Genomic DNA, 13,150 nt, shown 5'->3' with positions numbered 1-13,150 from the left:
TGATGTTGAGCATTTTTGCATATGTCTATTGGCCATCTGTATGTCCTCTTTGGAGCAGTGTATATTCAGGTTCTCTTCCTATGTTTTTATTAGATTGTTTTTTTGGTGTTATATTGTATGAATTTTTTATAATTTTTTTATATTAGCCCCTTATCAGATATATTATTGATGAATATCTTATCTTAATTGGTAGGTTGTTTTTTTAATTTTGTTGATGGTTTTCTTTGCTGTGCAAAAACTTTGATTCAGTAACATTTGTTTATTTTGGAGTGGTGGTAGTTTCTTTGTTTGAGGAGATATATCAGAAAAAATATTACTAACAGCAATGTCAGAGAGTTTACTGTCTATGTTTTCTTTAGAAGTTCTATGGTTTCATGTCTTACACTTAAGTCTTTAATCCATTTTGAGTTTTTCCTTGTAGATGGTGGAAGAGGTAATGTAATTTCATCTTTCGTAATTTCATCTTTTGGCGTTTATCCAGTTTACCCAACTCAGTCTATTGAAATAAACTGTCTTAACCCCATTGTATATTCTTGCCTCCTTTGTTATATATCAATTGACCATACAGGTGTGAATTTATTTCTGGGCTCTCTATTTTATTCCATTGATCTCTATTATTTAATGATCTCTAGGTCTGTTTTTATGCCAATATCATACTGTTTTCATTACTATAGCCTGTAGTATAGTCTGATATTAGATAGAATGATAACTCCAAATTAGTCTTTCTCAAGATTGCTATGGCTTTTCTGTTATTGTAGTTTTTTATAAATTTTATAATTATTTGTTTTATTTCTGTAAACAATGCCATTTGTATTTTGATAGGGATTGCATTGAATCTATAGATTGCTTTGGATGCTTTGGAAATGGTAATTATGTTCATTCTTTCTATCTGAGGTACTTCCACTTATTTGTTTCTCTTTAGTTAGTTTCTTCAATGTCTTATACTTTTCTGAGTACTTGTCTTTTACCTTCCTAATCAAGTTTATTCCTAGGTTAGTTTTTTTTATGCAATTGTAAATGGGATTGTTTTCTTAATTTCTCTTTCTGATAGTTTGTTATTGGTGTATAAAAATGCAACTGATATCTTCATATTAATTTTGTATCCTGCTGCTTTACCAAATTTATTTATCAGTTCTATTAGTGTTTGGGTGGAATTTTTAGATTCACTATATATAGTATTACATCATGTGCAAATAATGACAATTTTAGTTCTCTTCATTTGCTAAAATCTTTGAGTTATTTTCTCAATGTTTTTTAGCTTCAGAATACAAGTCATGTACATGTTGTGTTAGATTTATATCAAAAGTTTTTTGGGTTTTTGCAGTTATAAATTATTTAGGTTTTTAGTTTTGGTGTCCACATGGTCATTGATAGATATAGAAACACAAATTAGTTTTGTGTTATGCTATGATCTTGCTGAACTCACTAGTTTTAGGAATTATTTTGTTGATTACTTGAATTTTCTATGTGAGCAATTGTAACCTGCTGATATTCTATTTATTTTTTCTATTAAATAATGGGGGAGGGGAGTTCTAGTTTCCCACTTTAATTAGGGTTTGCTGATTTTTCCTTCCAGTTTCATTAGTTTTTGCTTCATGTATTCTGAATCTGTGGTGTTTGATGCACACACATTTAAGATTGCTATGTCTTCTTGGTGGGCTGACCCTTCCATCATTATTTAATGTCCCTCTCTATCTCTGATAATTCTTTTTGCTCTTAAGCCTGATTCATGTGGTATCAGTATTCCTTCCCCATTTTATTTATATTAATGTTAAATGATACATTTTTTCTATCCTTTTACTTTCATCCTATCTATATATATATATTTTTTTTTTGAGAGAGAGAGAGAGAAACATCGATTTGTGGTCCCACCTATTTGTGCATTCATTGGTTGATTCTTATATGTGCCCTGACCGGGTATTGAACCTGCAACCTTGGTGTGTCGGAACGACATTCTAACCAACAGAGCTACACAACCAAGGCTGATAATATATATTTTAACTAGAAGCCCATTTGCACGAAGATTCGTGCAAGACATTCATTCACCTGGCTGCCTGCACCAGTTTTCTGCCGGCACCAGGGGGGACCCAGGCCTTGGCTCTGGCCACCGTCTTCCGCCTTCTTTCAGGGTCGGGGCTTGGCCCCAGGCGGCGGTGGCGCAGGGCAGGCGCTGCCCGCCCCGAGCCAACAGCAGCTATCTGGGCACCTCCCACCAGCCTGGTTCCGTCAGCAGCTCAGCGTTCGGAACAGCGGGAGGCCCCACCCCTCCCACCAGCCCGGGTCCCTCAGCCACTCAGCGATGGGGGGGCTGGGCAGCGTGTGGGGGCCGCCATCTTGGTTAATTTACATAGCGCCTGATTGGCTGTGGGCATAGCGAAGGTACAGTCAATTAGCATGTTACCCTTTTATTAGGTAGGATTGGTTTAATTAAACCATTTACAGTTAATGCAATTATTGACATATTAGTACTAAATCTACCTTTTTATTTTTTGTTTTCTCTGACTTATTCTCTCTCTGTTTGTTCCTTTTTCTGCTTTCTTTTTCCTGGCTTCATGTGGGTTACTTAAACATTATTTAGAGTTTTGTTTTAATTTTTTTATGTTTTTGTACATATCTCTTTTTATAGTTATTTTATTGGTTGCTCTAGTCATTACATTATAGATATACTTATCACAGTCTATTGGGTCAACAATTTGCCATTCTGTGTGAAGTGTAGAAATCTTACTTCTTATATCCCTATATTGTTCTCATTTATAATATCATTGTCTTAATATTTCCTGTGCATATATTTAGAACCATATCAGACAGTGTTATGATTTTGCTTTAAATCCAAATAAATTTTCGAAAACAATAGGAGTAGAAAGGCCTATTGTATTTACCTATATTTTCCCACTTATATTTCTTTGCACAGATGTGGAGGTTCTGCTCATTGTTTTTTCAGTCTGTGTTTTCTTTGTTGTTCATATTGGTTAAAGTCTATTATTTTATCTTCAAGTTTACTTATTCTTCTCTCTGGTCCCTCCATTCTGCTGTTGAACCTATTTATTGATTTTTTTAAATTATTGTATTTCTTCGTTTTGAAATTTCATTAAAAATATTTCTTTGCCAAGACTGTATATTTGTTTGCTGAGACTTTCTATTTTTGTCTTGTTTGCATTTATAATTGTTCATTGAAGCATGCTTATGTTGGCTGCCTTAATATCTTTGTCAGATAATTCTAACATGTTTCATCTCAGCATTGTCATTTAGTAATTGCCTTTTTTTATTCAAGGTGAGAATTTTTCCCCCCTGGTTTTAGTATAACAAGTGACTTTTTATGGCAACCTGTACATTTTGGGTATTTGACATCTGGACCGTATTTAAACTATGTCTGTGGCTTTGTATGATACTGCTCTGAGACAAGAAGGGGGCTGCTTATTACTGCCCGGTGGAGGTCGAAGCTCAGATTTCCCACTTGACCTCCACTGGTACCTGAAGGGGGAAGGACTCCTTGTTACTGCTGGGCAGATAGGAGTTCCATTTCCTGCTAGGATTCCACTGACAACTGGCTGGGCGGGAGCTTGGTTACTGCTCCCCCCTGGCTTCCGATAACACTGGGAAGGGTTGGAGGGTGGGAGGTGGGCTCGGTAATGCTGGGTCTGACATTCTGCCAGGCCTGTTTTGACTCTGTGCCAGGGGGGTGAGGAGGGATGTTTGATTACTACTGTCAGATCGGGGTGGAAGTCCGGGTGGTCTCCACTGTTGTAGTGTGTATGTGGGGAAACGCTTCACAAGCCTGCAGGGGTGAAAGCCCCTGTCCCGCCTTCTCACACCCCCACCACGGGCTATGGGGACTCCTAGTACAAGCTGATGAGGGTGGAAGTCTGGGTCCCCCTCACCCTGTGCTGGTGTGCGTGAGGGGGGGTAACAGTTTTTCTGTGATGTTCGCCTAGAGGAGAGCAGTTGTTTTCTGTCTCACTAGGCTGCTCCTTCCCTCGTCCTTTGGTTGAAGAGATGAAGCTTTTGTGGAGGCTTTTCCTGTCTGTACCTATTACTGTTTCCAGATTTTCAGGTTCCTCGGTTCCAAGTCTGGAATATCAGAGGCAAAAAGAAAACCCAGGAACTTGTCCTCCTTCTCTCCACCTTTCAGTGTCTTCTTACATTTAATTTATGTCTGATGTCAGGCGTTTCAGTGGTACTTAATGAGAGAAATAGGAGAACACATGTCTGGTCCGTCTTCCCACAAGTGGAAGTCATCATTCTTTCTGAATGTTAAAGCAGCACTGTCTGTTTTGGGGCGTAAGTGTTAGGATCTTCTCAAATCAGATGTCTGAAAGGAACCAGGAGAATGTCTCTTACATTCCCAGACTTCTCTACTTAAATAAGAGGCATGTCTGTGACCGTGGTCCATTTGGCTGTATTCCTTTGATATTTGATGTCAAGTTACTGTATTTTTCCATGTATAAGATGCTATTTTTTTTTTTTTCTAAAATCGTTAGACTGAAGTCAGCTGAGGAGGGAGCCAAGCGGGTGTTTAGCTGCCCATACCTTGTCAAACAGGCTTCCTCCAATCACGAGCCTTATTGTTACTGACATCAGCTGATGCTGTAATTGGAGGTGAAGGTGGGGAGTGCGCAGATGCAACAGGGACTGGGGCGTTCTGAGCCCATAAAGATGTCAAAAAATAAAAAGATAAATACCAGTAAGTGATTGTCTTACTCTGCAAAATTCAAACTGAATGCAATCAGCTCTGCAAAAGAGCATGGAAGTAGAGCTGCAGAGAGACAATTTGGACCTCCTCCCACTGAGTGTATGAGCAGAGAGTGGAGAAAACAGGAAGAACAATTCCTTAAGATGCCAAAAAAGAAGGCCTTAAGAGGAAAACCAGTAATATGTTTAAAATATTGATTTCCTTTTTAAAAATATATATTTTTTTATTGATTTCAGAGAGGAAGGGAGAGAGAGATAGAAACATCAATGTGAGAGAGACTCATTGGTTGACTGCCTCCTGCATGGCCCCTACTGGGGATCGAGCCTACAACCTGGGCATGTGCCCTTGACTGGAATCAAACCCGGGACCCTTCAGTCTGCAGGCCGTCGCTCTATCCACTGAGCCAAACTGGCTAGGGCAAAAATATTGATTTCTCAATTTTGGGTTGGAAAAGTAGGGGGCATCTTATACATGGAAAAATACAGTATTTGAAAGATCAGACCTGTCAGAATGTATGAAGGTGTTCTTTGTAAACAGCATTTATTTATTTATTTTTAATGTTTAAATTTTTATTGTTGAAAGTATTACACCTGCTCCCTCCCGCAGCCTTCACCACACTATTGCCTGAGTCCCAGGGTTATTCAAATTTGCATGAAAGTTCTTTGGTTAAGAGATTAATAGCATTTATTTTAATGGTTAATTCTTTGAGCTTCTTTAAAGTCTTTGCTCCCTCCCTGCATTTCTGCCTGAGGGATCCTAAGGCCATCTTCTACCAGAGTAGGAGGATCTCAGAGAAGCCCAGGCAGTAGCCCCTCTCCTGACACAGAACTTTCACCGGAAAAGTAAAAGTAGACCCATTGACAGTCACTCTTGAGTGTGTGAGGGCAGCTGTCACTCAGTGGGCTTGTTTTTATCTGTAGAAGCAGGCAAGTCATTGTTCTTTGTGTTCCTGATTTTGTAAGAGCAGCTTTGCAAATAAACTGTTGTATTTTTTCCCCTTTCCAGGCAAAAGCTTATTATCCCAAATGGAAGTTGCCCTGTTATTCTGAATACTTATTTCTGTAAGAAAGTTGTTGCCAAAGAAGATTCAAGAAAAACACATGAAGTGCACTTTTGGGACACACCCCTTCCAAGAAGAAGCACCACTTTATCCCAGATGTTTAGATTTAAGAGTCTAACAAATAATTCTCCTGAAAGCCAGGTAACTCTTTGTCTTAGACGTGTTATGTTTTGTAATAATATTTGAGAGGATTATAAGGGAAGATGTTTACTTTTGGTCTTACTTCAAATATTCAGCTAATATATATGCTAGAACTTACTATATATGAATTATTGTTATGCCTAAAGAAATTATAGTTCAGTTCAGTATTTAGTTGTGATATTTTATAGTATTTTATGTAATTTTAATATTTATTCTAAGTTATTAATATACTAGAGGCCCAGTGCATGAAATTCGTGCACAGGTAGGATCCCTAGGCCTGGCCAGCTATTGGAGCCGATTGGGGCTTTCCTTTGCCAGCTGCCTGCCGGGGCCTTCCTTCGTTCCACACCACCCCCTGGTGGTCAGCACACGTCATAGCCAGCGATCGAACTCCCAGTCTCCTGGTCGAACTCCTGAGGAGACACTTTGCATATTAGCCTTTTATATACATAGATATGAGTATTGATTTTTTTCTGTTCTCATTTTATAATTACCTAAGATTTTTGTTTAAGCCCTCTTTTATTATTAAAACTAGAGGCCCGGTGTACGAAATTCATTCTCGGGGCGGGGGAAGAGGGGTGTCCCTCAACCCAGCCTGCACCCTCTCCAATCTGGGATCCCTGGAAGGATGTCTTACTGCCGGTTTACAGGGATCGGGCCTAAACTGGCAGTTGGACATCCCTCTTGCAATCCGGGACTACTGGCTCCTAACCGCTCACCTGCCTGCCTGCCTGCCTGATTGCCCCTAACCACTCCACATGCCGACCTGCTCACCCCCAACTGCCCCCTGCCGCCGGCCTGTTTGCTCCCAAATGCCCCCCCCCCCGCCAGCCTGATCACCCCTAACTGCCCCCCGTGCCAGTGTGCTCACCCCCAACTGCCCCCCCTGCCAGCCTGCTTGCCCCCAACCGCCCCACCTGCTGGGCTGCTTTTCCCCCCCTTCCCTCCCCACTGGCCTGCTTGCCCCCAACTGCCCCCCTGCTGGCCTGCTCACTCCAAACTGCCCTCCCCCCGCTGTCCTGATCACCTCCAACTGACCCCCACTGACAACTTGCTCGCCCCCAACTGGCCCCCCTGCTGGTCTGCTTACCCCCAACGGCCCGCCCCCCCACCAGCCTGATCACTCACAACTTCCTTCCCCTCTTGGCCTCTAACCGCCTCTACCTCGGCCCAGCCACCATGGCTTTGTCTAGAAGAATGTCCAGAAGGTCTCCTGGAAGGTCTCCCAGTCTAATTAGCATATTACCCTTTTATTAGTATAGATAGAGGTCTGGTGCACAGGTGGGGGCCAGCTGGTTTGCCCTGAAGGGTGTTCCTGATCAGGGTGGGGGTTCCCTGGGGCGTGAGACAGCCTGGGCAAGGGGCCTGTGGTGGTTTTCAGGCCGGTCACACCCTCATGGGGTGAGGGTCCCCGCTGGGGGGCGTGGCCAGCCTGGGTGATGGGCTGAGGGCCGTTTTCAAGCTGGCCACACCTCATTCAGGGTGGGGGTCCCCTCTGGGGTGCCTGGCCAGCCTGGGTGAGGGGCTGATGACTGTTTGCAGGCTGGCCACTCCCCCCAGCGGGGACTCTTACTCCATGGGGGGATGGCCAGCCTGGGTGAGGGGCTGAGAGCCGTTTTCAGGCTGGCCACACTCCCTTCAGGGTGGGGGTCCCCACTGGGGTGCCTGGCTAGGCTGGGTGAGGGGCTGATGGCTCCCAGCCCCTCCTTTTTTTCTTTTTTTTTTTTTTCCAGCGCCTCCTTGAGTGGAGGCCAGGGCCCACTGGAAGCAGGTATCTGGGATTTATTTAACTTTTATAATTGAAACTTTGTAGCCTTGAGTGGAGGCCAGAGCTGGCTAGGGTGGGCGGGAAGCTTGGCTTCCTTCATCGCTGAGGGCAACCCAAGCCTCCTGCTCTCTCCAGTTCCGTAGCCGCCATCATTGTTGGGTTAATTTGCATACTCGCTCTGATTGGCTGGTGGGCATAGCGGAGGTACAGTCAATTTGAATGTTTCTCTTTTATTAGTGTAGATGCATTTTTCTTTTTCACAATATCTGTATCACTTGGGATAAAAAGAGCTGCATAAACTTGAGATTATAAATTGGAGATTGTTTTTGGCATTTTATTGACCCTGAGCCCTGATCATCTGCCAAAATGAGTTTAGGGAACCACCAACCTTCCCTTGCTGTGAGCATGAAGTGCACTCCTGGGACCCCCTCCAAGCTCTGTGGCTTCCAGTGCACCTGGCTCAGGTTGCCACGGTACTTGATTCAGCACTAAATGGAATGCTGAGAGTGACAGACAGCATGAGGGAACATAGGAAAGATAGAAAAGCAGACAGATTTTCATCCTGATTTGTATAAGTGTAATCAAGCAGAATCTCCCTTGGCTTGGTTGGAGCATCCTCCCATACACCAAAAGGTGGCAGGTTCAATTCCGGTCAGGGCACATGCAGGAGGCAACTAATTGATGTTCTCAATATCTCTCTCTTTCTCTCTTCCTCTATCTAAAATAAAACTTTTTTAAAAATATAGGCAATAAACCTTTTTTAAAAACGAGTGTCTGGAAGGAATTATGTGAAAAGGAGAACTCTCTAATCAATTTAAAATATGGCTCAAAGTATATTAATGCTTCAATTTCATGAAATATGTTTTTAACAACAGCGATAATGAAGCTGCAGTATAGCCTAGTGGTTAAGAGTATGGACTTTGGAGCCAGGTGTTCTGGTTCAGTCCTGCCTCAGCCACTTTCTTCTAGGTAACCTTGGGCATTTTTCTTTTAGTGTTCTGCATTTACATCATAGGATTACCTAAGAATACCATTATTTGTTAGTGTGTGCCATCATGAGTCAGACTGAAATCTTCCCTTGCGTATCTTGGCCAGGTTATGTGCAGTCTCCCCACCCTGAGGACAGACTGGACCCACAGGCACTGCTCATCTCAAGCGCCCCTCAGCGACTCGCTCCTGGACACAGTAGAAAGCCAAGGAGCTGCCACGTGGTCAGGAGCTGGAGTCCCAGTGGTGGTGCAGAGAGTTTACTTTCTTCCCTGCAGGTGTCAGCAGGGAGGCGGCTCAGCTGCTCCACCCAGCTCAGACACACCGAGCCTCCGGTGAGTGACAACTCAGGCATGGGGGTACCTAGAGTTACTTAGAGAAAGGCGAGGTCTTTCAGGAGCAGTTTCTTGGCTACACTCCCCATATACATGGGTTGTTTTTGTTTGTTTGTTTTCTTGCATCAACATTTGGGACCAGGGTATGACAAAGGATTCTATTTATTTATATAAAAAGTCCTACTAAAATAATTTAATTTGTACTGTTTACTTTTACCTTTAATGAGTCATGTTATTGCAAGTAATACAGATACAAGATATACTAGAATTGTTGTAGAAAAGCCAAGATGTGGTTACCCTGGCCCTAGCTGGTTTGGCTGAGTGGATAGAGTGCCGGCCTGCGGACTGAAGGGTCCCAGGTAAAACGATGTGGTTACCCTACCTAAAAAGACCACTCACTATACTATCTATCAAATTTTACATCTCTTAAAACCTGAGTAAATGACAGTTAGTAGACTGTAATCTAGCCTTTCAGAGACAGTTTTCATCCATACAGCGCTACTTAACAGAGCTTTCTGCAATGATGGAAATTGGTCTATCTGCGCTACCCAGTAAGGTAACCACTGACTACACGCGGTTATTGCGCACTTGGCTCGTGGGACTGGGAAACTCAATTTTAAATTTTATTTAATTTCAATTAACTTATTTTAAGTAGCTTCATGTGTTTAGTGGCCACCTTGTTGGACTGTGCTGGTAGATGAATACATACATAAACAAGGTCAAATGTGATTCAGAGTCGCTTTTGCTCATATGAACAGAGAGAATGATGTCTTCTTTTCTTCTCAGATGTAGGCTCTTCCTGGCTTTACATTTTTTCACATTGCTAGAGACACATTGTTGACGGAAGAGTTTATTTCTTTATGTCGGAGCCTTGGCATAACCATTTGAGGTTGTCTTTCTTCCTATGTTAAGCTGCCCTTGGAGCAGTAATAAGGATTTACAACAGAAGAGAACTTAAAAGTATAGATGCCAGTTCAGCAATCATTTTTTCTATGTACTCTTAATAAGAAAACATATTATAAAAATAATCATTCTATTTTAATGGCGCCTTCTGATGCTATTCAAAAGGAGCAACAAGGAACACTTCTGTATTAATTATGAATTCTCTTCAAGTGTATGGCCTCTGATTTGAAAGTACTATGAATTTCATAATACTCCTTTAGGTGTGGAGTTAGAGAATATTTCTTTTGGATTATAGAAAAAAAATATTTATTTGTGTGAAATACATAAAGATTCTATCAGTTTTAATGTTTTTACTATGACTTGTACTACTGACCAGTCTTATACTCTTTGACTTAATTCTGCGGTAAATCCAAATAGAATGATCTGAGATAGTTAAGATTAGGCATAGGTTTCGTTTTGCTTTGCTTTTTATGGCATATACCCAGTGTTAGGTTTTGGAGAAGGTAATACTGAGCAAGCTAGGCAGTTAGGACCTAGGTAAAGCTTTCCCAGGCCAGCACCAACCACATACTTGGAGGAGATGGGGACAGCAGGGACTGAGTCACAATGATGAGAAGACCAGATAAAACTGACAGTAAGGTTGCTTCCTTATGAGTAATCACAAACAGCAGCACCTCAGAGGTTGTGTCCCTGCAGCTCCTTCAGTAGTACTTGTTTTACGTGTTGAGCAAGTTGGAAGCTAGAATGTGACGAATTGCTGTCAGTGGTCCAGAACATGTATTTTTTTGGATTTGTACCTTAGAACACACACTGGGACATGGGATGTGACTGTGCTTGTGGAAGACTGAAAGAAGGCCAGGCATAAACCTCAAAAACAAGAAAAGAGTTGTTTAGATGCAATGAAATGCTTTTTGCATGGTATGTTTCTTGTAGTGCACATGCAGTTGTATAATGCTGAGGCTAGAGTCCCATTTTACAGCTGAGGAAACTGAGCCTAGAGAGGTTCCTGTGTACCGACAATTATATTGGTGAACAAAAAGAAAAACATAATGAGCTATAGAACCCCAAAATGACAGGGTTGTAGAGAATGTTGATGCCAAAAAGGGAGAAAATTGAGTTAGAACCAAGGTGTGCTTAGATTGAGGCTGACTCAGAAATTAAGTCATCCTGGGGCACAGCAGGAGATGTGCAAGTGCCCAGCCTTGGGGAGAATTACATGGACTGTGCAGGAAAATGAGCTTTTGGACAGAAGGTCATAGAATTTGGCTATAGGTTTGAGGACAAGGCATCTGAGATATTTTTTGAGTGCAAACAGTCATATTGTATAACTGATAGCTAATATTTTCTGGCTTCATTTGCTACTATAATGATCAGACTCTCCAGTTTACAAATCAAATTAATATAGAAGGGAAATTATACTTAACCCTCTACTAATTCTTTGCTAATCTATACTAATAAAAGCTATGCTAATTAGACCAGACAGTTGACCAACATTCCGACGTCTTTCCGGACTAAGCTGCAGTGGCGGGGGCCCAGGCAGAGGTGGTTAGGGGCAATCAGGCAGGTAGGGGAGCATTTAGAGGCGATCAGGCAGGCAGGGGAGCGGTTAGGGGCATCAGGCAGGCAGGTAGAGGCAGTTAGAGGCTATCAGGAAGGCAGGCAGAGGCAGTTAGGGGCATCAGGCAGGCAGGCAGAGTGGTTAGGGATGATCAAGCAGGCAAGCAGAATGGTTAGGCGCGCGTAATCAGGCAGGCAAGTGAGCAGTTAGGGGTGATCAGGCAGGGAGGCAGAGGTTGGGGCGATCAGGTAGGCAAGGCAGAGGCGGTTAGGATTGATCAGGTAGGCAGGCAGAGGTGGTTAGGGGCAATCAGGCAGGCAGGCAAGTGGTTAGGGGTGATCAGGCAGGCAGTGTTTAGGGGCGATCAGGCAGATAGGTAGAGGCGGTTAGGGGCGATGAGGCAGGCAGGCGAGTGGTTAGGGAGGATCAGGCAGGCAGAGTGGTTAGGGGCAATCAGGCAGGCAGGCAGGCAGGCAAGCGGTTAGGAGCCTACAGTCCCAGATTGCGAGAGGGATGTCTGACTGCCGATTTAGGCCTAATCCCTGCAGATCCCTGCGAGATCGGGCCTAAACCAGCAATAGGACATCCACCAAGGGGTCCCGGATTGCGAGAGGGTGCAGGCCGGGCTGAGCGAGCCCCACCTCCAATGCACATTAAATTATCTGCCTTTGAGAATTATTTAACAATGTTTTCTAATGTAGACTTTTTTATGCATACACATGTACCATACATCAGACTCAACTTACGTCGTTTTGTGGTTACTTCGCCATCTCCCATTTACAGTATTTATTTAAAAAAAAAAAAGTTCCATCATTTCGACCTATGTACATATGTGCTTTATGTTTTTTATTATTTACTAGAGGCCCAGTGCATGATTGAATCATGCACGTGTAGGGTCCCCTACACGCTTTCGCTTTCGATCACGGGGGAGCTGGGTGCCTGTCTGCTGGTGCACCAGGCCTTTTGGAAGCCTCCGGCGCGGCGGAGGCTTCCGAAAGGCCTGGTGCCGGAGCGGACAGGCACCCAGCTCCCCCGTTTTTGATGGTCCGCGGCGGGACGTGAGCTCGCTGCCCCAGAGGCCCCTTCTGTTCCGCAGCACAGCCATGGCGCAGACGCTGGCCCAATCGGCTACCCCGGCCACCCCGAGTCCTGCCCCCCTGCGCCTCCCATTGGCCCAATCGTGGGCGTAGCGGAATGATGGTAATTTACATATTACCATTTTATTAGGTAGGATTTACCACAAGTAAAGGTCAGGAATTGTTATCTTTCTTTTAAATTTTTTTTACTGTTTCACTTCATTACTGCTGTGTATGTGCTCCAGGTGAGTGACGTAGGTGCTTATGTAGGTGGGTTCCGACTTACGGCGAAAATCGAGTTATGTCGCACCGTAGGAATGGATCTCCAACATAACCCGAGGACTGCCTGTATATAAGAGAAAATATTATTAGAAGTCTTAGGTGTATAGCTTGGAAGATCCCTTCCTTTTCTGCCTGCAATTTCTACCTATAACTTCTTGATCATGGACAAATTTGAGTGACGGCCTGTGTAACACATTTGTGTTAAGCTTGTCTAGAGGCACGAGTACAGCAGACACGGAGGGACATTTCAGCGTGACCCCTTACCACCAGAAACAGCTCTAAGTCTGCTCTCTTGTCATAATCTGATGAACCCTAAAGATCTTTATATCAGTGAACTGAAAGACAACTTT

At 43.2% G+C, this 13,150-nt stretch overlaps 1 protein-coding gene across 3 annotated transcripts in view; it reads left to right on the top strand.

Moving 5' to 3' along the window:
• The window catches only part of SPIDR (scaffold protein involved in DNA repair), a 341,673-nt gene that overhangs the window by 222,578 nt on the left and 105,945 nt on the right, over positions 1-13,150 (top strand). For all 3 annotated transcript variants that reach the window (XM_054708421.1, XM_054708419.1, XM_054708422.1), the window contains 2 exons: positions 5,696-5,891; positions 8,755-8,981. In XM_054708421.1, the coding sequence (XP_054564396.1) occupies positions 5,696-5,891; positions 8,755-8,981 (423 nt within the window). The remainder of the gene's footprint in view (positions 1-5,695; positions 5,892-8,754; positions 8,982-13,150) is intronic.

The sequence above is a fragment of the Eptesicus fuscus genome, chromosome 19 (genome assembly GCF_027574615.1).
Source record: "Eptesicus fuscus isolate TK198812 chromosome 19, DD_ASM_mEF_20220401, whole genome shotgun sequence".
Taxonomy (NCBI): Eukaryota; Metazoa; Chordata; class Mammalia; order Chiroptera; family Vespertilionidae; genus Eptesicus; species Eptesicus fuscus.
This window is presented reverse-complemented; position numbering and strand designations above follow the sequence as displayed.